A 26,139-nucleotide genomic window follows, 5' to 3' on the forward strand; every position below is an offset into this window, starting at 1 on the left:
ATTACCAGCAAAGCTAATGCATCCATAAACTTGAGCAGACTGGAGAAGTGAGGATGAGTTCCTGATTTATAATACTGAATATTTGTAAATCATTTTCAAAGATTAACAAAAACATTGCATTGCACCTCAGACATTTAGACATTCATTTAGTATGTGTGTGTATTTAACTACATAGTAGGCCTATTGTTTCAGAACAGAAGTAGGCCTACAAATAATATAGGCTATAATTATATAGGAACCCAAAGCCTAACAATGATTTCCATGAAAGTAAGATATACCCATTAGCCTACAGCGCCTTTGTTAGGTTAGCTAGTTCAATTAATCTAAACCTGTTTTAGTAGACGTGATAGTCTATCCTACTCACGGTTTGGAGTCGTCTGCTATAATTTTCCTGTAAACTGAACAAATCGCAGTAAACTATAATAGGCTAGGCCTTGATAAACTTTAAGAATTACAGTCACCGCTCAGGCAGCCTGTTTGATATTATTGCGTTCTGAGTTCAGCCCAAAAGATACAACTTCCAGCGCCAGGTGGCGACACGTATGCATTTAAATCAGATTCTCCTAGTCCGACTCCAGTGCGGAGATGTTGAAGAGTGTGAATGGGTGTGTGTTAGAACGTGTGTGTGTGTGTGTGTGTGTGTGTAGTGTTTGGAGGGTAGGCAGCAAGAGCGAGGGGAAAGAAAGTAGTCAAATCTTAACTGGAAGAGAGTGAGAAAGAAAGAGGGTGAGCCTTACGAAGGGAACTTGCCTTCAAGTATTAGGCACGCTAGAGTGCGCGAAGAGTTTGCACGTATGAACTTTGCTAGAGTACTGCTGTGATTTTTCATTGAAGATTTTAAGGTTTGGGTTGAGAAAGAATTTATAGTGGATGTGAAGATACGAAAAGTTATCAGAAGAGAATCAGAGGAATGTATGAAATGCGGACAACAGTGAAACAGCATTCACAGAGATGTCATCTCAACTTTGTATGGGCCATCGCGTTGCTGCAAATAGTCTTCAGGATGCCTTTTACAACGGGTAGGACTTACCATTTTAATTGTTATAAGCATGTCAGCTATTAAACACTAACTACCGCGTCTCTGAAATGAAAATAATTTCTGGTTTAAAGAAAGAAAACGACCTAAGACCAAGTTCTGTGCGCCTGGCTCATTTGCCAGCATCGCTGTTGGATTACAATACAGATCCACATTTATTTCCTTAGGTCTATTTGCCTTGATACATATTTTGAGACTTCCAAGAGGACATGCAGAGAGTTTGGAGAATTTGTCTTTGTCAATGTCTTTTTTTTAGTTTCAGTTTATCATCTTTTCAGTTTTTGTTGTGAACGTTGTTTTTAATGTAGAAAGGTAAACTGTGCTTATCTATCGCTCCAAAGTGTTATCTGAAATATGACCCCGTGCTGGTCGTTTGAAATCAAAACTCAACAAAGATTGATTTGCACCTCAGTAGGAGGACAATAGCTCAGTAAATGAGTTGATCGGGGGGGATCAGCGTCGCCGCAGGAGGTCTGTTGAATGAACTATTATTTCTTTTCTTAAGAAAACCAGTGAAGTTTACATGACTTAGGGCCTGTAGAACAACACTTGTGATTTACAAAGTCACTTAACCACAACGGCAACTGTTTTAACTAACAGCGTGGGGTATTATTTGTCAAGTTTGCATTTTAAGAATAATGATAAATGCTGACTCTGCATTAATCTTCTTTGAGTTATTAGGTCTGTGTCATAGGCCTATGTCGTGAATAATCAATGTATAATCAAGGACAAAACTACTTAACTGTTTTTTTCATTTCACCCTTTCATAGTGTTAATTAAATTGTTTTACTGCAACCAATAGACATACCTTCGAAATCTGTCTTTGGAAGTGTGTGTGATTTATTCAACAGCTGGTACTCATAACTGGTATGGTCTGACTGATACAGTGAGTGTTAACCCAGTGATAAAGTCATAGCATCACACAGGGCCCTTAGCTCAACGCCCTGAGAGCTTGTTGCTTTACCTAATCCGCTCTTCTGTGCCACACGCATGCAGAGTGGACAGAGAAGCTGACTATTCTTCCTGCTTATAGCTCTGTCAGTTAAGTTCTGACCAAAGAGATGGAAAGAAACCGTGTACATGTGAGATGAAACATCCCTTAGTCACTGGCAGGACAACCCAAACAGACACTCTCACACTTCCACTTAACCTGTGACGGTCTGTAAACATCCTCTCCACGTTTGCTGGGGCAGGAGACAGGTGTCCAGGTGGGTCTCATTTTGGATAGGCATTTTTCACTGGATGCGCAAAATGTGATTTGACTTTACAGTTGCACATTGTCCTTATTTTTATGCTGGGGGATCTGTATGGCATGACATCTCGACCTATAGGGTGCTATATATAACCAAAAACCAGTTGTGGACCACTCCCATTTTCCCTTTCCACATAATCTATTTATATAACCATAAGCTCCAGACATCATTGATTGTGTTTGTTTCGCTGGTTTTTGGGTCTTTTGATGGCATGGGGAGATGGCCTTTGTTGCTCTGTCATATCGTGGGCTCATCACTTAGGTGAAGGACAGGGACCAGCCCCCTTTGCTGTGATCCCATCTATGGATAATAGTTGCTGGGGGACTATAAATCAGTGGGGCGTAACTGTCTGTGTGCGGATTTCAACCAGACATACTGTTGACACTAAATGCACTTTACCTCAGGGGAAAAAATGCACCATTAGGAAGGTTTGTTCTCGAAGACTCAGCCCTGTGTCTCAATCCCCCGCACCCAAATGTATAACGCAGTTACTCAAGCATCAAGTGCTCTATCTTTAAAAGCCTCGGTGGACACCAAGGAGTGTTTGCTCAGTCACTTATAATGGACAGTATGTGTGAAACAGATGTAAACTTCATGGTCATCTTCTCTGCCTTTCCTTTTTTTCTCTTTTCTCTTTCTCTTGCTCTCTCTGTCACACACACAGACACACACACACACACACACACACACACACACACACACACACACACACACAGACACACACACACTGTACATGCTCATCATGCGTACAAATACACACTTTATAAATCAGTGTAACAGGTTAATAAATCATAGTCCTTGATTCCTGCTCTTTGTCAAAGAATTAAAATAGTGTATACAAGACTTGTCAGGCATAAGTAATTACTCCAGCCATTCACCATTTATTGTTAACCTTGGACTCTTGCCAAATTGTAATGCAGCTAAATCTCTCAGCATGTAATATGTTGCTAAGCTTATGATCTGTTTTGAAGAACAACTATTAGTTACATTTGATTAATGGGTGTTTATCATTCTACTCAACAAGAAGATGCAGTTTAAAGGAAGATTGCTATGATATGTCCATAGTCATGAGCATGATAACAGCATTTAGTACCTTCTGAATCTTTCAAGCTTAGACCTTCAGACTGCTGGCAGCAGTAGTTCCTGATGACTATCATTACTGAACTACAGTTGCATGGCTGACTGTGCTAAACTGGTGTTGCTGGGCTGTAAAGGAACAAGTGCCTTTGCCAAGCCTGCTTCCCCGTTAGATTACAGATAGAATCACTGCTGTTATTTGGGGCTATTGTGGCTCTTTTTTGATTGTGGGTTGAGGGTTGAGGGTTTTCCTCTGTAAGTGGAAGCAGAGGCCCAAAGATACAGCATACACCGTTTCCTTAATAAACAGTCAGTGTAGTTAAGCAGATACTTAAGGTAGCCTAAACTTAAGTAGAACTCTGTGTCTTTTGAGTGTGAATTTTACATGAATTTGACTTGATCTTGAGTTCTAGCTTTTTCATTGGAGGTGGGAAAGTTATCCATATAAGGGCAGAATGGCAGATTCTGGACATGCAGTGAACATATCACTTTCCAATAGGCTGGTGAGATCAGCTCAGCACCCCGTGTCCACTCCCAGATGCCGAACGACTCTGGGGTGGAAAAGGCCGTTATCTAGAGCAGATCCACTCCTGAGCCAGCCCAGATCTGGCCCAGATCTGGCCCAGAGCTTTCAGTTGTGACTGCAAGGTCCAACATGGTTAACAGCTGATAACCATTTCCCCCACATATGACAACACAATAACACAGTAAGTTATGTACAACATGCCCAGAAAATCTCACAAATGAGACATAGTGTATTTAGATTCAGTGCTAGTCGTGAGTGCACGTACAGTATAACAACTTCCGCAGGGTGCTTGGCTTTTTTGCTTATAGCAGATCTACAGTGACTGAGGCATTCCTCACCCCCTCCTGACTTTAATCACTGTGACCAAAGAAGGAAAGCTGACTCCACACCTGCAGCTCAGTCCAGTCAAACATGACCAAAATCCACCCAACACAGAAGCCGCTCCGACACCCTCTGTTATTGTAATGTGCCTGTCCGTGGATCAAATACTATCTATAAAAACATGCAGGAGTGGAGCTTGAATCCAAATCCTTTTAGACTCTCAACCACACCTTTTTAACTCACACTGCTCCTGTTGAAAATGTTTGTTTTGCAATATTACACTTGCCTCATTAATTACTATACCTTTCATACTGAGTTTTTTATATCAATCCTATCATCTTACGAACGTACATTAGAGGAAGAGATTGAAGTCTGCATAGAATTGAGGTGGTTGGTGAAGACCCTGAGGGAGCTTTTCTTTCCTCTTCAACACTGCTGCTTAGTAGTGCAACCGCGCGATACCAAAGGGTGTATTTCAGACACTCATTCTTTGATTGTCTGAGTAGCCACTTAAAATGAGTTGTGAGAGATATGTATCATCGGACCCCTGGGCCCTGTCTAGGATCTTATGGGAAATGAGTGGTCATTACACGAAAGCAGATCTGGATTTCAGCACCCCTTATCAGGTAACCATTTTCCCTTGCCAAGTAATGTTTGGCCCCCACAAATGGCCGGCAGCTATGCTACATTTCCCTTTACGCAAGTCATGATGAAACATGGCTTTTTAAATCAGGCTGTAAATGTGTCAGGCCAAATCCTAAAGCCTGTTTGCATTGCATTAAGAACTTGGGGGAAAAGCTGCACATTAAACTCTTAGTGCCCACAGATGGTTCTTTGTGCATATGCCATGTTCTCTCAGCACCAATAAATACCTAACCTTCATGGGGATTTTCAGCCGAAAGAGTCATATAAACAATGAAAATCTAGATGTGATCTATCAGTGAGGAAATTGTTTTATTTTCTAGGCTGTCTTGGACACACTGGGCCATCATGGTGTATTGTTTTTGTCACTGATGTTTGTAGTTTTGGGGTATTTGTAGATTCATCTCTCAGTCCTCACATCTGTTTTGTAGTTTGGGATCTTCTGACATGAAGTAGAGGGGAACTGGAACACTAATAGCTGTGTTCTCCATGTGCCCTGGACTGCCTGACAAGGATAGCTTCAGGACTCTCTCTCTCTCTCTCTCACACACACACACACACACACTCCCAGAGAAACTGTCACCCATTTTTCACTGAATTGATTTGGCTGTGTGGCGGCTGTTTCCACTTTCCTCTGTCCTGTCTGGGGCCTACTGTACCTGGCCTGCTGTCTGCCGGCCTCTCCCAGCTCCTTGGCCACGGAGCACCCGTTGGCTGCCTCCGCACGGGCTGACAGACAGCTGGGCTCTGGCGTGGTTTCACATGTTTGCTTACGCTGTTCTGAATGGAAGGAGAAAGGCGTAAAGGAATGGATCTCCAACACGTTGGAGCTTCTACAAGCATTCTCCCGCTCTTTGCATTTCTCTGTCTTTCTCCCTGTGTCTCCCTGTCTTTTTCTTCCTCATTTTCTCTCTCTTTCTCTCTCCTGGTCTGGGTCATGACACTCCACTTTGTGTTGTACTGCCCACCTGAGCTGGGAGATTCAGTGTGTAGCTGAATATTGAGAGTATGGCATCCTTTCTGTCAGCAGTTCAACCTAGAGATGAGAATAGACAGACTAGAACGCAGGTTGCAAGATGGCTTCTGTTGAATAAAACCTGTTGAATATCAGCCTCCCTTAAATAGTTGGGCCTCACAGAGAATGACATCATTTGTGGACCTGGTCTTATCTTTCCTATCTTAAACATTAATCCCATAGATTTTGAAGGGATATTTATAGATTAAGGGTTGCCATCTATAATGTCATGCTTACTGTTGTAACTGGCCTCGGTTTAACAGTGGATATATACATTCAGCAAGTCCAGTCATGTTCTTAACCAGGCCTTTTTCTTCCCTTAATGTATTTATGCCATGTGGAGAAGGTAGAATATGTGGAGAGGTAGGCAGGACAGATGAGCGACGAAGAAAAGTCTGTTTCTGCTACTGTATAAAATGATCCATTAAACATCTATACTACACATATGCATGTATGGATATCTTCATATAGGGAATGTGTACATTAATGTGTTCACATTCAGTGTGTGTGTGTGTGTGTGTGTGTGTGTGTGTGTGTGTGTGTGTGTGTGTGTGTCAGGAAGGGATAACAGATGGGAAAAGCGGCTGGCTAACTAACCTCGCCACACAGTGAGTGGGACACAGGCAACCCTAAAGTCCAACCACTCGCATCACAGGAAATTAAATTTTACGGGCCTGTAATGATTTGCTTTAGAGCAGGGAGCAACGTTAACGTACCGCTTCCTTATTATTGTGGGGGAGCCACTGAGATACTGCTCAGAGAAAACAAGTGAGGTAGTTGTGCATGTGTGTTGAAGGATTTTAGTCTCTCTGGCCTTAGCTCTGCTGTTCAGAAGTCAACACAAGTACATGCAGGCTAGTCCCAGGGGGATAACCCATACTTTTCAACCTGAAGGTCTTTGTATTCACTCTCACTAATGGTGTAATTGTATTTCTGACGATCCTGCATGATTAAGATGTGTCCAAACCTCGCTTTGCAGCAGTGAACCCTCAAAGTTTGCTTAAATTTGTTTAACTCCTTGTTAAGTGTGTTTAACTCACTTGTGCTTGTTGGTAATTACTATCAGTATCCATAGAAACTTTAATCCAGCCATAGACTGAAGGTAAGGAATTCAAGGGGCTTTGAAGATTAGCAGTGCTAAAGAGGTTTAGATCCGAGCCACTGTTTTAACAAGCCGACTACAGCCGCTATAATGTTGGGATCTGGTAAATGGATTGCGAGCGAAATCTGGACTTTCCCTTTCATTTTTTTGTCATGATAATTTAGACACACTGCTTTTATGTAGCCCCTGGGCCATCAAGGATCATATGACAGTTGTCACACACAGCATGCTGCTAATCAGGCTTAGGTGTTCTAATTTAATTTCAGGGGGAGAGAGAGCTGGGCCTCTCCCAACCGATGCCACCGAGAGGTCTCTCACATGATGCGGCCACGATCAATGAGAAGCCGCTCTTATAGGAACATAGCCATGTGACGGTGTGACACAGAAAAGATGAGAGAAAAGATGAGAAAAGATGAGAGAAGAGCTAGCCTCGTCGCAGGAGCTACTGATGTAGCGAAATAATTGCGGTCTTACACTTCTCTTTGATCTGCTTCTGTCACACCACCACAGAATTGTTTAGAAGAAAAAAAAGGATGCATTGGGTGTCTGTATCAGTAGGATTTCTTTGCACAGAGATCACACAATGATTGTGAGAAGAAGATCCCTCATCAAGCCGTATTCGCCTGTTTGAGCTCATCCAAACGGAGGCGTCAGAATGCCAGACAGAGGGAGATGACCCCTTGATGGCCGGTGACGTGATGCTCCTCATGCCACTTTCTCCATCCTGATGTCTGAATCTCCCTAATCTGTGTGTATGAAGCTGTTGAGGGATTAGCGAGTCTTGAGTGCTGGGCCTCTGACTGCCTACTGGCTTAGGTCTACGAGAGGCAGGCAAACACAAACGGCTTTAAACACTGTTTGTTTAGGCACTGCCTTTGTGCAATTGTCACCATTGGAGAAGCAACAATTAGGCAGCAGCTTGTGTTTGCTCAGCCAGTCCATGGCGGCGATGAGAGGGGAGTGCCGGCGCTTCTGTTCTGTCGTTCTGACCCTGTCCTGTGTAGATGAGTGGTTTGTGCTGAGAGAGTGGACGCAGGGTGGGCTTGGGGAAGGTGGGGGAGACCGTTCAGCACGTGCTGTCTCATTGTTGGTCATCCTTGTGTCTTGCTCTTGTGTTTGTTTCTTTTTCAGTCCGGGCGTTTATCTCATTTGTTATGTCTGTGCAACTCTTTCATGGTATGTGCTCTGGTCTACCTCTTCCGCTTGGCTTTTTCTGTCTGGGCTTTCTCCTCCTCTGTCTGTCATCTCTCTCTTACTCTCTCTCTCTCTCTTTCTCTCTGTTTCCTCTGCTCAAATGTGTGTAGGCCGCCTCAACCCTCTAAACCACTCCTCCACTCCTCCTTTCCTCTCTTCCACTCTGCTCTCTCACCCTGTGGTGAAGCAGAAATGACTTACCCGACCACACCAACCGTGGAATCCTGAAATATAAAGCTCAATTTCCCTAATTCTCTGTGATCATTAGCCAAGTGCCGCCACAGTGGGCGATGAGGCCAGAGCCCAGCTATGTGCCGACGGAGGGAAATGCCATCGCCTGTGGTGCCAGGGCCCACCGATGCCCTCCGAGATGGGCCCCAAGGAGAAGGATGAGTTGGCCCTGGGATCATCCTGAGGCCCCCTTCTCCACAAGACACACACTCACACACACACACACACACACACTCTGCCTGGGGACTCCGTGTCCTTCAGTAACTGCCTGGAAAACTAATTCAACCCAACTGTCGGCGCGTCTTAAATGTTAAAAAGTCTGTAACACTCACTTGGCATGTTGCATTTTTGTGTAGAACGATCCCCCTTGAAAGGTTGTTTTAGATATTCAAGATTTTCTGGGATAAATTGAGCATGAATTGAACTATTGGGAGAGGAAATAGTTTGCCATAATCTGCATTAACTTTTGGCTCTGAGATAGAGGGCTTGAACATACACACTAAGAGACGATCCAACTCCCCAGGACTTTGCTCATTCATTTGCTGCTGGCTGGGCTCAAAACTGAATGTGCACATAGTTTACTATCTATCATGTTTGGGTTAGGCTGTGACTGTGTTCCGCTGATGTGGGCTGCTTCTGTGTTTGCCCCCGACGGAAAGGAATCTCACTGAAGCCCAGGCCCCGATGGGAAATTTATTCTGCGGGATGCGGAATGCCGCCTTGGCTTCCACAGGATCTCTCCGAGGTGGATAAAAATCTTTACAAGAGTTGAGGGGAAAATTGAGTTTACCTGTTCGAAAACAAGCCTCGATTTTTTTTTTCTCTTCTCCAGATTTCCACTTTCAACAGTTATTTAATTTCCTTTTTGGATGCTTGTCAGCCTTGCCAGTGCCGTCAATACTATGCTCAAGTTTTTATTTTTTCAGATTTGTTTTGTTTTGTCTTGTTTTGGTTTGGGTCTTTCCTCACTCTTGGACCGGCTCCAAGTTCAGCTCCAGTGCTGCTCCCTCCAGTCGAGGTTTTGCTCTGCGAGAGGGCATCGATTTCAGCCAGGCAGGAAATGAGGCTGCGTCAGCTTCAGAGTCCCGTTGTTTTGTGTGAGTTGGGGGTGAGAGGGTAGGGGGTGTCGAGAGAAGAGGACCCCGGAGGGAAAATTGGTGTATCCGTGTCCTCTGCGTAGCTGATCTCCGTTTGGTAGCTCTGACACACACTGGATGGAGAACGGAGATTTATTTCAAACAGGCAGCAGACAGAGCACTTAAGGTACCGTTGGCTCCATGTGCCAGCATAAAGAAATGAAAGAACCCGTGGGGCAGCGAAGAATGTCTCTGCATCACCTTGCCTTTCGCTTACAGCGAAGCGTAAAATGCGAGCATGTATCTGCTACACCCATCAGCGGCCTTCATTATGCCTTTCACAGACGCTGGCAATTCTAGCCGTAACTCGGCACCATTTTAATTTCCCCGCGTTACTTCCGACATGTGCTGTAGTGCTTATCCAGGCTTATCCAGGTTAACTTTACCTGTTTAAACAAACTGGACGGCTTTGATGCTATTAATTCAGCGCAGGCCCGTTTGATTCGGAGGAGAGTGAGCAAGGCTGGCCGCGCGGAGCAGTGACCGTAAACCGCCCCTCCACCTCCCACCTCTCACCCCATCAAACCCCAATGAGCTCCTCTTCAGAGTGGCCGCTAAGGAGCTTAGGTCCGCATGATTTCCAGAGCTGTTTGCTTAACCTCCTCCCGGAGTCTCGGCGTAAGACTGTACTGTACAGCAGAGCCTTTCCTCCACTTGTTCACTTTGCTGCATGTTCTCTGGTAGACCTTCAAGTCCCAGACCTGTGCCGTGTTTAAACCGACCCCAATATCGCAGAATACAGCCTGGAGATCCCACATGTGTCTTTGAGTACAATGGCTGTCTTAAACCACATGTCTCTGTGAACAACATGCTATTCTTTTTTGTTCCTTCAGTGTTTATGTGGTCTTTTGTGCTCTTGGAAAGAGGGAGAAAGGGAGACAAGACAGAGAGAATTAGATGTAAACAAAACGTGACATTGGGGGATGGGGGGGGGGGGGGGGGTATCCAGGATAATATTGTAGTTGTGTATTGACATATTTTGTGGAGTGAATTGTTTTCATTCACAATTTATGATTGTTTTTACGACACACCTAAATATCAAGATATTCAAGAAAAACTGCCCTGCTTTTGTTGCTTGCTATGAACTGAACCAGTTTTTCTAGAGAGAGCTAAAAATCCAGTATTCAGCTTGCCAGCAGGATTTGTCAGGCCATGGGGTAGCATTTTGGGCTCTGCCTTCAGTGTAAACCAATGCTGTCCAATATCCGGTGTGACATGAGGTAGTTAATGTGATGGAGTGTAAATATAACACCTCGACAGCTGCATCTTAAAGCCCTCACTGGCTGTAATGTCAATTGAATTAGAGATAATTGCCAACCTTTGGATACACCTTTTGTTTACACTGTAAGCTCATATGTAAAGCAATCAACTGATAAAATTTCATTCAGCTAAATTGAATCAGTGTGCAGGCCATCGTGTGAATTGCGTAGGCAAGAAAGAAAAAGAATCAATGTAAGGGAAAGAGACAACTAAGGCTAAGAAGTGTCTCTCTGTGTGTGTGTGTGTGTGTGTGTGGTTATGTGTGTGTGTGTGTGTGTGTGTGGTTATGTGTGGTTATGTGTGTGTGTGTGTGTAAGATCATGACACACACATAACAGTAACGTCATTTCCATCCTCCAGTGGCGCTTAAATCAATTACAAAACCCTCAGCCTCTGCTTGTCCCATTAGGAAAAAACCAGCGGCACTAAAAGCATCCTTCACGAGGAGAGCACAATCAAGCTTTTCTTGTGACCTGAGACAATTGCTATAAATAGTGGCATTATTTGAAGAGCAGAAACTCAGGAAGGTGTGGAAATGTTCACTCTGAGGCTTTGCTCTGTTTGTCTTTCAAAGATAAATTGAATAAACTCAGATAGTCTCATATGGCCTTGGGATCCAGGCAAAAGACAAGATACATTTTCCCTGGCACAGACTAAGAGGACTATATATTTGACACATTGTTTTGTTATTGTTTGTGATATGTTGGCTTGTGTTTCCACAACATCTGTTTTCAGGCTTGCTTTTTCATGTCAAGGCATAATTTGTGTGAAGAAAAAGACCAAGAAAGCTCTTCTGTTCTCCTATGGGTCATTAGTCAGAATTTGGGATTACATTGTGTCCCAGGAACAATTACTGAGCAATATATTTGGACTCAGAGCAATATATTCAGAGTGAATAGGCCTTTTAATTTGAATGAAACCTAAGTGCTTCCACCTCAGAGACTTGATGACATTAAGCCCTTTAGACTCAGTCATAAGTAATCCTCAACATTTTTCTGTCAACAAAGGCCTCTTAGCCTGCCCCACGTTTGCATTTTTGAGGTAAACTCGACCAAAATCTCTCACCCTGAAGTTTTCCCTTCCTCGTCCCTGTCCTTCAAACACAAAGGTGGAAGTAACATGCGCAGCTAACACACGTTCACATCTTGAAGGTGGTCTTGGACAGGGCCTAGAAACGACCAGGCCGCTTTGTAATGTGAAAGCAATTAGCGGTGGTTTCACAGAGCGCGGAGATATGTGAAATAACAGAGCGAGGGGGAATGTAGGTCAGCAGAGTCCGCGCTGGCGCTGTAATGCTCCCCATCTTGCCCTCCACGAGAGCAGATAAACGCCCACGCTGAACTCCCCACCTACGGCAGGCCACTTTGAACTGGCCACTCAGGCTGTCAGTGACGGCCGTGGAGCGGAATAAGAAAATGAGGCACCAGACTTCTCCCATTGCAGCCTCCTGTGTCGGAGCCAGAGCCCTCAGGCCTTCTGTGCACAGGGAACAAATCTGTCCACTGTGGTCAGGGACAGGGACACAACACCAAGGAGGGATGTGGAGAGGAGAGGGACTACCACTACAACAGGCAGAGTCCTAATTTGGATGATGTGCAAAGTGCAAAGTCTTAAATCTAACTGAAGATAAATTAATTTGCTAAGCATCATGGGTAATCACAAACATGACTGAGTAAACGTAATGCTCCCATATGCCAAACGATAGCCATGGTTCATGCATAAAAACTTTGGTTGTTTAAAGACGTTGCACTTTGCATGCCACATAAATTGGATGTGTTTTGTGTTAGACGTTCCTGCTGTAAATCTGGTGATATACATTTGATAGCATTTAGCTCACTCTGTCTATCATCGTCTTTCTCTCTCTTTGTCTACCTCATCACCTCTGCCTTTGCCTTTAGTGTGTGTGTGTGTGTGTGTGTGTGTGTGTGTGTCCTATGGTCTGCTAATGCTATACTCTGGGTTTGGCTGTTGGCAGATTAACTAGGGGAAAATATTCCCAGTTGTGAAGTTCACCTGGACTTGGCTGACCATCTTTCCCATACAGCTCTCGTCCCATATAGCTCTCAGTCTCTCAGTCTCTCTTATTATCATCCCTGTGTAGTAGGTGATGCATTCTCTTTTCCACTGCCTGGGCCAAGATGGACACATTCACTGCATGAGTTAATTCTGTTCTTGCTCAAGATTCAGCTTGATGTCTTAGAGTGTATGAGAACTTGATTGCCATCAGATGAGCCTTGCAATTGTGGCAGCCGCTCTCTGTTTCCCAAACACGTACAACCAGTAAGTCACGCCTCTTGGAGGTTTGTAGTTCACCCCTAGCACAATTGTATTTGGTTGAGTCAGATAAAAACCTTGTTGTGTTTCATGCTTTGACCATCTATGTCCCTGCCAAGACAGCAACCATCCTCATGGTACATACTAAGCCCACACTGAGAGTGAACCAGTCCGTTTTGAAGCCTGGTCCAAAAATAATGCAGGTCTTGTAAAAAAACACTCAGAGGAGGATAACAAGACGGAATAGTTTGGCAGGGGCCCGTCAGACCGTAGATCTTCCTCAGAAGGTAAAGTCATTTTCACCTCTTCAGGAGGTGCGCGGGCCAAGAACAATCCCTGGGAAGCATATTTCACGAGCTCCCCGCGCCCTGAGTGGATCCACACCTCCGAGGAGGAGAAGAAAAGATGCCTTTGTGTGTCTGTCAGAAGCAGGGGCCAGCGCTGAGCCCACAGCCCCCTCAGCCACCAGATGGACCGATGGGATGAGGGTAGCATTCCAGCCAAGCGAGGCGCAGATGAAAGTGTTATTCGTATCGTCAGCTCCGCGTCTGGCACGGGAACAAAGCGATGCCGCGCACACGGTGATTAGCGCCTGCCACGCCGGCACCGTCCGATAAGCGGTATCCTTGACTTCTGTTTTCCTCGGGAGAGCGCTAATGGAGGATGAGTAGTCAAGGGATGGACGGAGCGAGGGAAGAGGAGTGCATGATGGAGGGATGGGGAGGAGGAGGAGTGCAGGGGTGTGCTGTCAGTGGAGTGAGAGGGGAGCACTAATGGGATGAACCTGGAAATGTGCAGGCAGGGAGGGGGACATCAGGAGGGAGTTAGGGAGAACTCCGCAAGCATTCCTCACGGATGAGGATATTTTCTCATCTCTCCACTTCTCTCATCTCTGTCACTCTCTTACTCTCTCTTTTCTCTCGCCTGCTGTCTCCGTCTCTCACTCGGGTTGTTGAGCTTATCTCAGTGTGTGGGTTGAGCTGTGTCTGTCTCTAGCGTTCCCTCTCTCCTCATCTGGACTCTGGAGATGCACAGCACTTGTTCACTCCTCCCAGTCAGCATGGAGCACAGATAGACATTTGCCATGCAGGCGTGTCCAAAATAGGCCTCTACTGTATTTAGGGACCAGTGTGGCTTTTTGTCACAAAATCTCTCTTTTTTGTGTGTGTGTGTGTGTGTGTGTGTGTGTGTGTGTGTGTGTGTGTGTAACTTAACTCTGAAGCCCAGGCTGACTGTGGCCGAGTGTGACGTGTGTGTGGCTACTGTACATTCATCTAAAAATAGCCCCCACCTCCTGAACAGGACACTTCTCAGAAGACTTTGTCATTCATCTCCTCTCCTTGCCTGTCTTCTCCTCTCTCACGTGTCCATGTCCATGTCCACTACCCATTTCTCTGTTTTACTTTATTCCTCTCTCTCTCTCTCTCTCTCTCTCTCTCTCTCTCTCTCTCTTTCACTCCCCCCACCCCTCTTCATCTCTCATTCTCAGTCCAGCATAGTGGTTGTTTTAGGAACATTTGTCTCTCAAAGGAGAGCTCAGGGGGGAGATTTGGGGGGCTTTCCGCCCCTTCCTGTGGCCCGTGGTGGCTCCTGCGCTCCGAGCGCCCTCTCTGCGCCGGTCCGGCTGCATCCCACTGCCCTCTGCGTCCATGTCAGGCTCTGCTCAGCTCCTCGGTCTCTCAGCCACTGCATTTCCTCTCAACACAGCAGCTTTATCTCTCAGCAGCCAGCAGGCCAAGAATAGGATTCAGCACAGAAATGGGATGTGTCTCCAGAGTTTGTGTGTGTTTGTATGTGTGTGTGTGTGTGTGTGTGTGTGTGTGTGTGTGTGCGTGTGCGTGTGCGTGTGCGTGCGCGTGCGTGTGCGTGTGCGTGTGTGTTTGTGCAGTTTTAGACTTTCCATGAGATTAATCATGAGGTTTGAAAGAAATCACTAAATCCGGCCAGCGTGAGACAGGGCCTCGTAAAGCTTGTCACAGACACACACACAGAAGTCACACACACTGTCTGCCCTGCCAGAGAGAGGAGAGGAGCAGCATTCAAAAAGCTCTGTGCTGGGCACTCACATCTCTCTCTCTCTCTCCCTGTTCTGCGTTGGGCAGGGCCTGGCCAGAGCTCTGTGTTCCTGGAGCCTCTCTGCTCTCCAGGGCTCCCCCATCCGCACGCTCCAGACTGCAGCACTATTTTTAGTGCAGACTGTGACCAAATACAGCCCCGTTGTCGAGGCCATGCTTCGCTAGCCTCGCGCCTTCGGCCGCTCCGAAAGCTCTCAGAACAGCAGCGGCAGCACAATGGCATTCTTTCTTTTTTAGGGCTTGAGCCGTTTCCCTCTCTCTCTCTCTCTCTCTCTCTCTCTCTCTCTCTTTTTTCTCCTACAGGCATCGCATCTAGTTTCACACCGATTTTGTACCTCACCCCCACCAGCTACAAGATTCAATTATTCAACTGCGTCAGTGTTTTGAAGGAAAGCAAAAGGGGGGATTCACAGAACATTGGAAGCAGCTGGAATTCTCAAGTCAGCCGAGCATAGAGAGAGGGAGAGAGAGAGTGAGAAAGAAAGAGAGTGAGAGCGAGAAGGGCAAGACTAATGGACTTTTTAAGAGGTAGGAAAGTGGTGGAGGGAGAAAGGAGATGTTAAAGTGAAACACAGCCCGGCAGGGGAAAGTAAACAAGCACTGAAGGTATGTCATCATCCTTCTTATCAGAGAATGTGGGTTATCACCTAACCAGCGTAGAACACAAGCCAGATACCTGCTGGCTCTGGACCAGAGCTGGTCCTCATCCGGCATGGATCTGCAGGTCAGAGCCAGCACGGGCCTGATCCACAATCAGCTCCTATCTGCCAAGACTACGGCTCTGATAAGCCTGCGTGTCCACATGCAGAACAAAGCAGACGTATACACAGCCTCGCGGAGCAAAAGAGTATCTTGGACATCAGAGGTAGAAAGAGACAGAATGGTAGAATAGATAGTGTGGAAGAGGAGCGAGGAGAACAAGGGCGGAGTGTGAGCCGTGTGTGTGTGTGAACGCGTGTGTGCCGTCTCCCTCACCCTCCCTAACACCACATGAAACAAACCGCACATCGCCCAAAGACAAACAGCCACTCAAGAGCCCATTAGCACTTTAGGAGTGTGTGTGTGTGAGTGAGTGAGAGAGGAGGGGATTGGGTTTGTCCATCAATGTAGAATGTCCTAAATGAAAGCGAGTGTGAGAGGGAGCGGGAGATGAGAGAGAGGAGTGGGCGGCGGAGGGGAAGGGTTTTGGGGCCCCCGTCCTCTCGCCGACCCGCTGGGGCGTCTGAATAGAGGCACCCTGCCTGGCCTTTCTGCAGCCGTGAGAATCACTCCTGACCTGACCAACACTCTTGATGGGCATAACAAGCATTTGGGACCCTCGTCTCTCTCACTGCAATCCCCACTCCCCACTCACAGCATGGGTGTGTGTGTATAAATATGTGTGTGAGGGTATGTTTATGTGTGTGTGTACTTATGTGTGTGTGTGCTTATGTGCATTTGTGTGTGTGTGTGTGTGTGTGTGTGTGTGCCTTGGCAGCATGGCTGTATGGTGGCAGAGGAGGGTCTGAAGGCATGTCTTGGGGGGATAGGGCAGCTCTTTGGGAGGGGGAGTTTTCTGGAGCTGGAATGCTGGCTCAGACCCACGTCTCCTCCTCCCCTGCAGTGAGGGTGGGATTTTCTTCTGGAGGGGGGTGGGGGGGTGTATTGGGGAGGGTGAAAGGGCAAAGCCCCCCATGCCTGTGGGATGTCTGGGGGCCACTATCTGAAAGCAAGGAGCAAAAGAGAGAAAGAAAGACAGAAGAAAGACAGAAAGAAAGCAGCAGCTCAAGCAGAAAGACATGGTGAAGGTTAAGTGGAGGCAGGTGTTCAGAGTGGATCTCTCCCCTCCCCTCTCCTCTCCTTCTCCTCCCTCTCCTCGCCTCTCTCCTTCCTCCTCCTCTCCCCCCTTCTCCCCTCTCGCCTCATAATGTGCTGTTCTGTCCATCACTGATGTGCACTGTCAGTCATTCCCCCTCCATGTGCTGGCATGTGTAGTAACCACAGTGGGATGCCATGCCTACCTGTTGCGGGGACTTCGCCCCGGGTTTGTTTTCCACATTTCTGGGGCCCATCTGTGTTGAGGATTAAGATGGCCGGCTGGTTGGGACTGTCATTTCCAGCAGATGGGATCAGGACTCCTCTGCTCTCTCTCTCTCTCTTTCTCTCTCTCTCTCTCTCTCTCTCTCTCTCTCTATTTCTCTCCCACCTGTGGAATTAATTAAGAGTGTGGAGGTGGCCGTAAAACCAGGACGGACGGGTGAGCCACATACCACAGAGACCAGGGATGAGTGTGTGTGTGTGTGTGTCTGTGTGTGTGTGCCTGTGTCTGCGTCTGCTTGTAGGTGTTGATCTGTGTGTAACTTTTGCATGCTTTAGTATTTGGTAGTGTACATTAATCCAGAGTTTTCCACAGGTATACAGTATACTGTATCTCTCTTTTTGTGTGTGTGTGTGTGTGTGTGTGTGTGTGTGTGTGTGTGTGTGTGTGTGTGTGTGTGTGTGTGTGTATGGCTGTGCAGGTGGTGCCACTCTCCTCACACACACCCCTAAATCACTTTTATTGACTGGATGAATGGTACAGTAGCAGCTGCCAATCACAGTTTGAGCTCTGCGTGGAGCAAACTCTCAGCCAGCAGAGGAAGAATAACATTATTCTGAGCCGTCCTATCAAAAGGGTCACGGCTGCGGCAGGAATCATATTTTTTCCACGTCCAGAGCATACGCTATCATACAAAGGCCTCTTTGTGAGGCAGGGCTGCTCTCTGAGCTCTGCTACTCTCACAGCTACAGTGGTGTCAGCAGGCAGCATCCTCTTTTATCATCCACTTATTCACTTTTCACTTTTTTTCCGCATGATCATTTTTTGGAAAGCTTATTTTGTTTTTAAATTTGATTTGGTGGTTAGATAGTTGGTTGCGTTGCGTTGCGTTGCGTTGCGAGTAACATGTGTTCTCACTGAAAGTCACATTGACTTTGGAATGTGGGCCAGGGAATTCGAGAGGATACAATAGACCATTGGAGAAGTCACAGACTTTCTGGCAGTGCGAAACAACAACAAAAGGTCTGTTGATTCTCATTGTCAAATGTGATATTTCATTTAATGGAATGAATGTGTGACATTCATACACAGTGTGGGCCTCTTTCTGCGTCCAAACCGGAGCGGTGGTGAGCCAGGAGACTGAAGCAGCTGATTGCAGCGGGGAACCTGTAGTAGATCATCTCTAGTAGATCATCAGGGTGACTCCAGAGGTGCACGCCACTGGTCACCATTGTACTTTACGCTCAAATTCCACCTTTGACTGAGCGCCACTGGCAGCCGCCATAAACATCTGCGTCACTTAGGTGTGCATGTGTCCCCTCCTGGTTGTGTCAGGACCCTGTCCCCAGTTCAGTGTGTCAGATAAGGGTGACTTTGCAGTGCACACACACACACTTAAACCACCCACCAGAGATAGAAACACACACACACACACACACACACACACACACACACGCATGTACAAAACACACATGCCGCCATTCATGCCACTCAAGTGGGCCTGTTAGTCTGATTACCGCCGGCAGCAGACGAAGAGTCCCAACCAGCCACTGAAAATAGAACGACAAGAGTTTTGTGAAAGCCTGTGCTGATAACGTGTTGAGTGTGGGGGCTTGAAAACGAGCCGGCTGTATTAGTATGTCAGGGCATGCGAGGGTCTAGTGTGTCCCCCTCTTTTAAAAGAGCAACTGGGTGCTGTTTAGTCAGGTTACAGTGGAAAGGGTCCTGTGGAACTCAGTGGTCATAAATTACCCCGGAGAGATTTGAGACTTACCTGGAGATTTAAGGCCCTCTGGCTTGTATTTCTCCAGTTTAAGCTGAAAGCTGAAATCCATTCCTTTCTTGACCACTCAATTACGGCAGGGAGGCAGGGGGAGAAAAGTCACTGCTATTAACAATCTTGGAATGCTATTCTTTTGTGTTTGCTCCTAAATTGTTAATAAATATTATAACACAGCTCGAAGTTTGGTGGAAAGAAGAGGAGCGCTTGTGTGTGTGTGTGTGTGTGTGTGTGTGTGTGTGTGTGTGTGTGTGTGTAAATAATGATGTGTGAGTTTGGGAGGAATACGAGGAAAATAATACCAAATATGACAAGAGATATAGGATATATAAGGAAAGATGGAAGGAGCAGATGGATATAAGACCAGTGAGGGGCCATATAGGGACTTACTGAGAGACAAAGATGGACTAGGTAGGGAATTAGAGAGAGAGAGAGAGAGAGAGAGAAGGGGACCATTACTCAGTGTCCTGGCATGTTGACCCGTGTCAGAAGGGCGTAGGTAGCACAAGACTGGAAAAACATTGCAGCGAGACTAAGTAGGGCTGATGAACGTGCTGCAGACTCCACGGCCGGGTTGAGCTATGTCCCCCTGTGCCAGCCGCGGCCATAAATGACTACTCATTTATCTCACAGTAGCCCACACACTGGACCGTAGTCGCCCGTCTGCTGTCAGGTCATGGGAGAAGCTCGAAGAAAAATGAGCTTTAGCCACATTCACATTCACAGTGGCATTCTCCAGGATACATCAGGCGCCAGTGCAAAAACACACGCAAGTACCATACTAATGTACATTCCCCACACACACACACACAGACACACACACACACACACACACACGCACGCACGCACGCACACACACACACACACACACCGATATTATATATATATAATAGTTGGAGGTAGTTTTGTGTTCACGGACCACATTTGATGTTAAGCACGTGCAGATTAAGGCCTTTGATCTGACATTATTATCAAATAGCACAAACACATTTTGCCTGCTGAAACAACACCGCCCACAGGGGCACCTGCATGCCGGCGAGGCGTGGGTGCACGGAGAGGTCTGCAGATTAGCGCTGTTTGCTGTCGGAGTGCCGCTCCACCACAAGGGGCCCACGCCAGCTTGCTGGATGTGTGAACGAGGGATCAGGCCGTCTTAGGAGCGAGGCTCGCGGAGCGGCGGGGACACGGCCACTCTCGCCAAAATGACTTTTCCACGAGCGCAGGTATCTGTGGCCTGCAAAGCCAGGGATCTCCTCTGTTTGTGCTGCAGGCAGGGCCGGCAGATTAAGGTGGCTAGCATTTGCCTGATTAAAATGAGCTTTCTGTGCAAACGGTGGACTCACACTGTGGTGGCCCCAGAGGCCTGCCCCCGAGGGCAGACAAAAACCTGTCTGGCTAATTAAGACACACACACACACACACACACACACACACGCACACCCACATGTAAGCAGTGGAAAAGTCCTGTGAGTCATAGGGTTGCTAATAAAAAATCTTATCTCTGCATCAGCTTTGTCTGGAGTAAGTAAGCCCTCCCAGTGAGGGGAGAGAGAGCTCGGTGCTCATTCCATGAGGACCGCATGCATCTTAAGAGTTTCGATACCAAGCTTGGCCCTCACTCTCCCTAATTTCTCCCTGCTGCAATTATACACACACACACGCACACACACACACACGCGCGCGCACACACACACACACACACGCACAAACTCTCCTTCACATTGTATTGGGTCAACTCTTAGTATTGCATTTTCCATGCTATTAAATTAGAACTGAAATGTGGAATACTTGTATTAAGTTCCTTCCGTTCTGAATGTGGTATTCCGTTTAAGAGTGTCTGGCTGCAGTGTATGCCTCTCCTGTGGTGCAGAGTGGAGTGGAGTGGGGATCAGCTCCCTAATTCACTCCTGACGCCTGTCACAAGGTCAGGCTGCAATGAGACGCCACAGCTTTTACCTGCCGACCTGAGGAACAGCCTCCATGCCGACTCACTGCATAAATCCCCTTCCACCAGACAGAAAGAATGGAGCATTGTGTGTGTGTGTGTGTGTGTGTGTGTGTGTGTGTGTGTGTGTGTGTGGAGGACACCAGAGACTATAGAGTGGTGAAGTCCCGCCCCTTCTACTTCCGGTCCATGGGACCTATCTTTCAAAAAAATATGAACGGGAGTTAATGGAGAGATAACAATTATTTTTTGGTCCAGTTTGAATTGTGCCACGAATTTCACATATGATGTGTGTGAATTTAAAAGATAATTTTTCACGTCAAGAAAGTACTGTTGTTCGATAGACTTCAAAAGTTTTGTTGGTTTTGTGCGAATCCACTCAGTGGACTATATCTCTTGTCTCGAACGATGTACGTCACCAACGTAATGAAACGATAAGAGCTGTTATGCTAGTTAACGGTTGCATCTTGCTGCCTGCTATGTCACTTAACAGTATGTAATGTACAGTCTATGGACGAATACAACTTACCTGATGTGTTTAATCCTCTGACTCATGGTATTTTCTTCAGCAAGGAAAGCCCAATTAAGATCTGTTGCTGGTATGCTTGTACAATCTATCATAGTGTGGCTGTGAATGAGCTAACGTCACTAGCACGACTGATGGGTTTGTAGTCGTTGATATTACGATCTTTCACAATGTTGTAATTCAATAGTTACGAAACAAACTGCAAATGTCTTTACATGAAAAATTGTCTTTAAAATTGACAAACATTATATGGGTAATTCAAGGCACAAGTCAACCGGGACCAGAAAATAATTTCTTTTTCACCATAGACTGGCGTTCAATTTTTTTTGAAAGATAGGTCCCATGGAGGCAAACGGAAGGGGCGGGACTTCACCACTCTATAGCTTTACTTGGCTCCCTGCATTCTGTCTTAGCCCAGCCACCATGGTGTGCTCTGGACAGTCCTGTAGCCCGTAGAGAGCATGGGGATGCCTGGACAGTCCTGTATCCCACAGAGAGCATGATGTGCTCTGGACAGTCCTGTAGCCCGTAGAGAGCATGATGTGCTCTGGACAGTCCTGTAGCCCACAGAGAGCATGGTGATGGCTGGACAGTCCTGTAGCCCGTAGAGAGCATGATGTGCTCTGGACAGTCCTGTAGCCCGTAGAGAGCATGATGTGCTCTGGACAGTCCTGTAGCCCGTAGAGAGCATGGTGATGGCTGGGGGTGCAGTAGTGTCTGCTGAGAGGGCCAGGAGGAGCAGCGGAGATGACTGACCCGTCTGGCAGGTCTGATAGAATTCACAGGCCCAGCCAAAACGTTTTGGTTCTGAGCTTTGTCTCAACTGGCAGTTAGTTTTGCGTGTGCGTTTGTGCTTACGAGTTTGTGTGTGTGTGTGTGTTTGCGTGTGTGTGTGTGTGTGTGTGTGTGTAGGCGTGAACATTCAATGGATGCTGTCTTTCTTTTCTCATGTCTGTTATGTCTCTTTTCTTACTACCTCTGACCCTCAGGCACAGTTTTGTCACACACACACACACACACACACACACACACACACACACACACTGGACCTGGTTATAGGGTGTTGTGTGTATTGTTAGGAGACAGAAGCTGCAGCAGGAGCAGATGCTGCTAGAAGCATCAGACACAAAGCTACACTGAGTGCCTGGCGTCCCGCAGAGACACTAATCCCACAGCAAAGAACGGAGAGATGAGGAGGAAGGAGGGAGTGAGAGAGAAGGGGAAGGTAGATATTTATGCTAGTGCTTAGTCTGTGTGTCCAGAGGCTGTTGCACAGTAATCTCTCTCTCCCTCTCTCTCTCTCTCTCTATCCCTCCATCTCTCTCTCTCTCTCTCTCTGGCTTCTTTGATTTATCTTATTCTACTATTTGAGGTGTCTCCACTCATTTGGGTCAGCTGCAGATGAGTTGACCGGTGTCACACTCTCCGCTCTCCTGTCCAGCTCCCTGGCTCTGCACATTCTCTCTGTCCCAGCCAGTAGCCCGCCTCACACCGACACAGCAGAGGGCTGGCTCAAGCTCTCTGGATGTTCAAAAAAGGTTAGCTAGTAATTGGGGGTTCCTGTTTAAAGCTGAGTTTGGGTCGTGTTTGTTTTCTTAAAGCTGAGAACATTTCATGTTTTAGCTCACTGTCACCACCCTATTTATTTTCTCTGTGCTGTTTGGAGCTGAAGATTACACTGGTCTCAGTGTGTGTGTGTGTGTGTGTGTCCTGTCTTACCTTTCCATTTGGTAAAAAGCTCTGCAAATATTTTGCCTATTTACAGCATAATAATCCCTGTGACTCTGTTTGATCATGAGTGTGAAGGTAAATGTCCAATGTCCCATCTGTGTGTCTGTCTGTGTCATCTTCACATTATCACAGAGTGCCTTTGTGCATGCTAGTATGTGTTTGTGTGAGTGTGTGTGTGTGTGTGACTGAATAGGTGTGTATGGAATAGTTTGCCCTCACTTGTGTCCGGTTGGCTCCAGCAGTCCAGGTATTTCCTGTTAATCGTCTTTAAATTTGCCTCCTGGTCACCACATCCGGGTTACTAAACACTGAAGCAATTACCCCAGCAAAACGCCCTCCCCCTAGAGAAATCAAGGCCAGCGGGCAGGGTCCAGGCAGGGTCCATTCGTCATAACACCCCCTCTTGGAGGTGTGCAGATTGATGGTGAAAAAGCTTCATGATCATTCATCTTGTGGTTCTCTTCCTTGATTGCTGATACAACAGTGGGCTGAATCCACAGTCCCAGTGTGTGTGTGTGTGTGTGTGTGTGTGTGTGTGTGTGTGTGTGTGTGTGTGTGTGTGTGTGTGTGTGTGTGTGTGTGGTGCGTGTACCACAGTCTCGACTGCCAGAGATGAAGTCTGCTGAAAATAAACCGCAGTGTGTGTGAGAAAGAGAACAAGTGGCCAGATCTTTGGCTTGCGTTCATCTCTTTCTTTCTCTCTCTCTCTTTCTTTCTCTCTGTCTTTCTTTCTTTCTTTCTCTTTCTGTATTTGAGCTAAACTGTTCAAAGCAACTGTGAAAACATTTTGCTTTTCCTGTAAACAATTGCTTTGGCTGTTGTGTTTTTACAGGAAAAGCCAAGATGGACTTGAATTACAACAGAAAAAAAATATTTGCTCTCTTTAGAATTGAAGGAGATTTAAGAAGCAGTTGTTTGCACTGTCTTGTGTGGCATATTGAATGTGCATGTGTAGACATTCTGTTTGGCCAATCCTGCTCTGTTAAGTTTGAAAATAATACTGGGCTGTTATTGTGTTTTGGTGCAGCTGGGATGCCCTCATGGGAAGCAAATGGTGCTGTTTGACAGACAAATGGCTGTGGTAGAGGAAATGTAATCTCAGCCCACAGATAGAGATGTACGGGTTTTGCGGGAGAATAGTGTGTGAGTGTGGATGTGGATGTGGAGATGGCTGTGCTCATGCCATTATGGGCTCTTGTGTGTGTTTGTGTGTGTGTGTGCGCTATGAACACGCACGTGCCTGTACCAGGATTGAGGTGCTGGGGTGTTAGAAAAAATGACTTATAGATAAAGAAGCATGCAGATCTTCCTCAGATTACTTATAGAGTAGTGTGATGTTTTATAAAACTTTGGCTTAATGAAGAGCGCATTCTTTGTTAAGAGTTTCAGTTGCACATACAACCCAGTAGATTAACATTCATAAACACATTTATAAGCACCATTAGTTATTTTTAGTCAGTATGTCAAGCAATCCATTCTTCACCTGCTGGTGTATGAAAGAAATCATTTATACCCAGCTGCAGACATCCTGGATGAATTGACACTAATGATGGTGTCTGAAGCGCACAGTCTTTTCTGGCTTCTGTTTGTTAGTGGTGATGTTTCAGTCGGAGTGGGACAAGCAGTGCTGTGTTGGGCTGAGGGAAATGCAGACTCGTGACAACATGGAGCTTAGGAACTCTGGCCATATCTTAAAATGAAATTAACTTTTTTATATATTCTGGAAGGTTGGGGGGAGGGCCGATTACTCCTAAATTTCCCAGCTTTCAGCTTGTGTTATAAAATCAGCTATTTTATGTGGCCACACTCTCTGATAGTGGCCTTTCTGCTCCGATTCTCCTTACACTGCTGTGCTGGGCCTGTCAACTTTTTACAATACTCAGATGGACTTCATATTCTCTCCAGTTTTTTTTCTCTCATTTGCTTTTACTCTCCTTATCTGCCCATCCATCTCTCTCTCTCTCTCTCTCTCCCGCGCTCTCTCTCTCTCTCTCTCTCTCTCTCTCTCTCTCTCTCTCTCTCTCTCTCTCTCTCGCGGCTCTCTCTCTCTCTCTCTCTCTCTGCCCGTTCTGTGTCTTGCGGAAATACTCTAGACATCAGGCAGGCCAGAGAAGGCCAGGGTAAACAGAGTGCTGCTTTGCCCCCTCCTCCGCCCCCTCCCCTTACTCCGGCTCTGTGTGCCTGGGTGTGGAGTATTAATATAAGATGGAATGTGGGTCGATCCCTGTCGAACCCGGCTCATCCCGACACAGCAACAATACCCCCCTCCCCCCTTTCCTCAGACGCACTGCCGAGAAGCCGGAACGCTGCTGGAAATTATTGGATTTTTTTCCTGGGGGGGGTGTGGTGGCGGTGAGTTCGTTTTGTTTTATATGAAAAGGGGGGAAAGCAATATTCTTTTAATTAATTTGCGGGTTATGGAAACAGTGGAGTGCTCTTTGCCGTCTCCAAAACTCATAATGGAGCGTGGGGGATTTTCTCTACTCTTAAAAATAAAGAGCAAGGAAAGGAAAAAGACAGAGAGAGAGGGAAGCATAGAAAGAGGAGTAGTGAGAAGGTCACCATTTACCATTTTAGTATTAACTGTATAAACATTTTTATAGAACCAAATTGAACATTTCCGCTTTAGTAGTAGTTAGTAGTGTGTGTGGGAGAGAGGGAGTTGTACAGAGAGAGAGAGAGAGAGAGAGAGAGTGTGTGTGTGTGTGTGTGTGAGAGAGAGAGAAACTTCGTAGAAAGTTCGTTCAAACTTTGTAACATAGGTCTTGAAAAGGACACTTGAGGAATGTATTTTTTGTTTTTGTAGACTTTTTGTGATATTAACCTAAATCAAGCTTGTTTTTCCCCATAGACTTTGCATTGGCACTATGACATCACAATGGGCTAATCAAACTGATTTGCACCTGTATCAACTGACAGCTGCTCAACTAGGCCCCCTCACAGAGCCAATTAAACTAATTGCACCTGTATCAACTGCTTTGTGCTCAACTAGGCCAAC

The 26,139-nt window shown here is 46.3% G+C and overlaps 1 protein-coding gene across 1 annotated transcript in view; it reads left to right on the forward strand.

Annotated features, from left to right (window-relative positions):
- The first annotated feature begins 651 nt into the window (after positions 1-651).
- Positions 652-26,139, forward strand: part of ror1 (receptor tyrosine kinase-like orphan receptor 1) — a 113,019-nt gene continuing 87,531 nt past the window's right edge. Inside the window, exon 1 of the mRNA XM_042058045.1 lies at positions 652-1,019. Within this exon, the coding sequence (XP_041913979.1) occupies positions 911-1,019 (109 nt within the window). The 5' untranslated portion in view covers positions 652-910. The remainder of the gene's footprint in view (positions 1,020-26,139) is intronic.

The sequence above is a fragment of the Alosa sapidissima genome, chromosome 12 (genome assembly GCF_018492685.1).
Source record: "Alosa sapidissima isolate fAloSap1 chromosome 12, fAloSap1.pri, whole genome shotgun sequence".
In the NCBI taxonomy this organism is placed as follows: Eukaryota; Metazoa; Chordata; class Actinopteri; order Clupeiformes; family Clupeidae; genus Alosa; species Alosa sapidissima.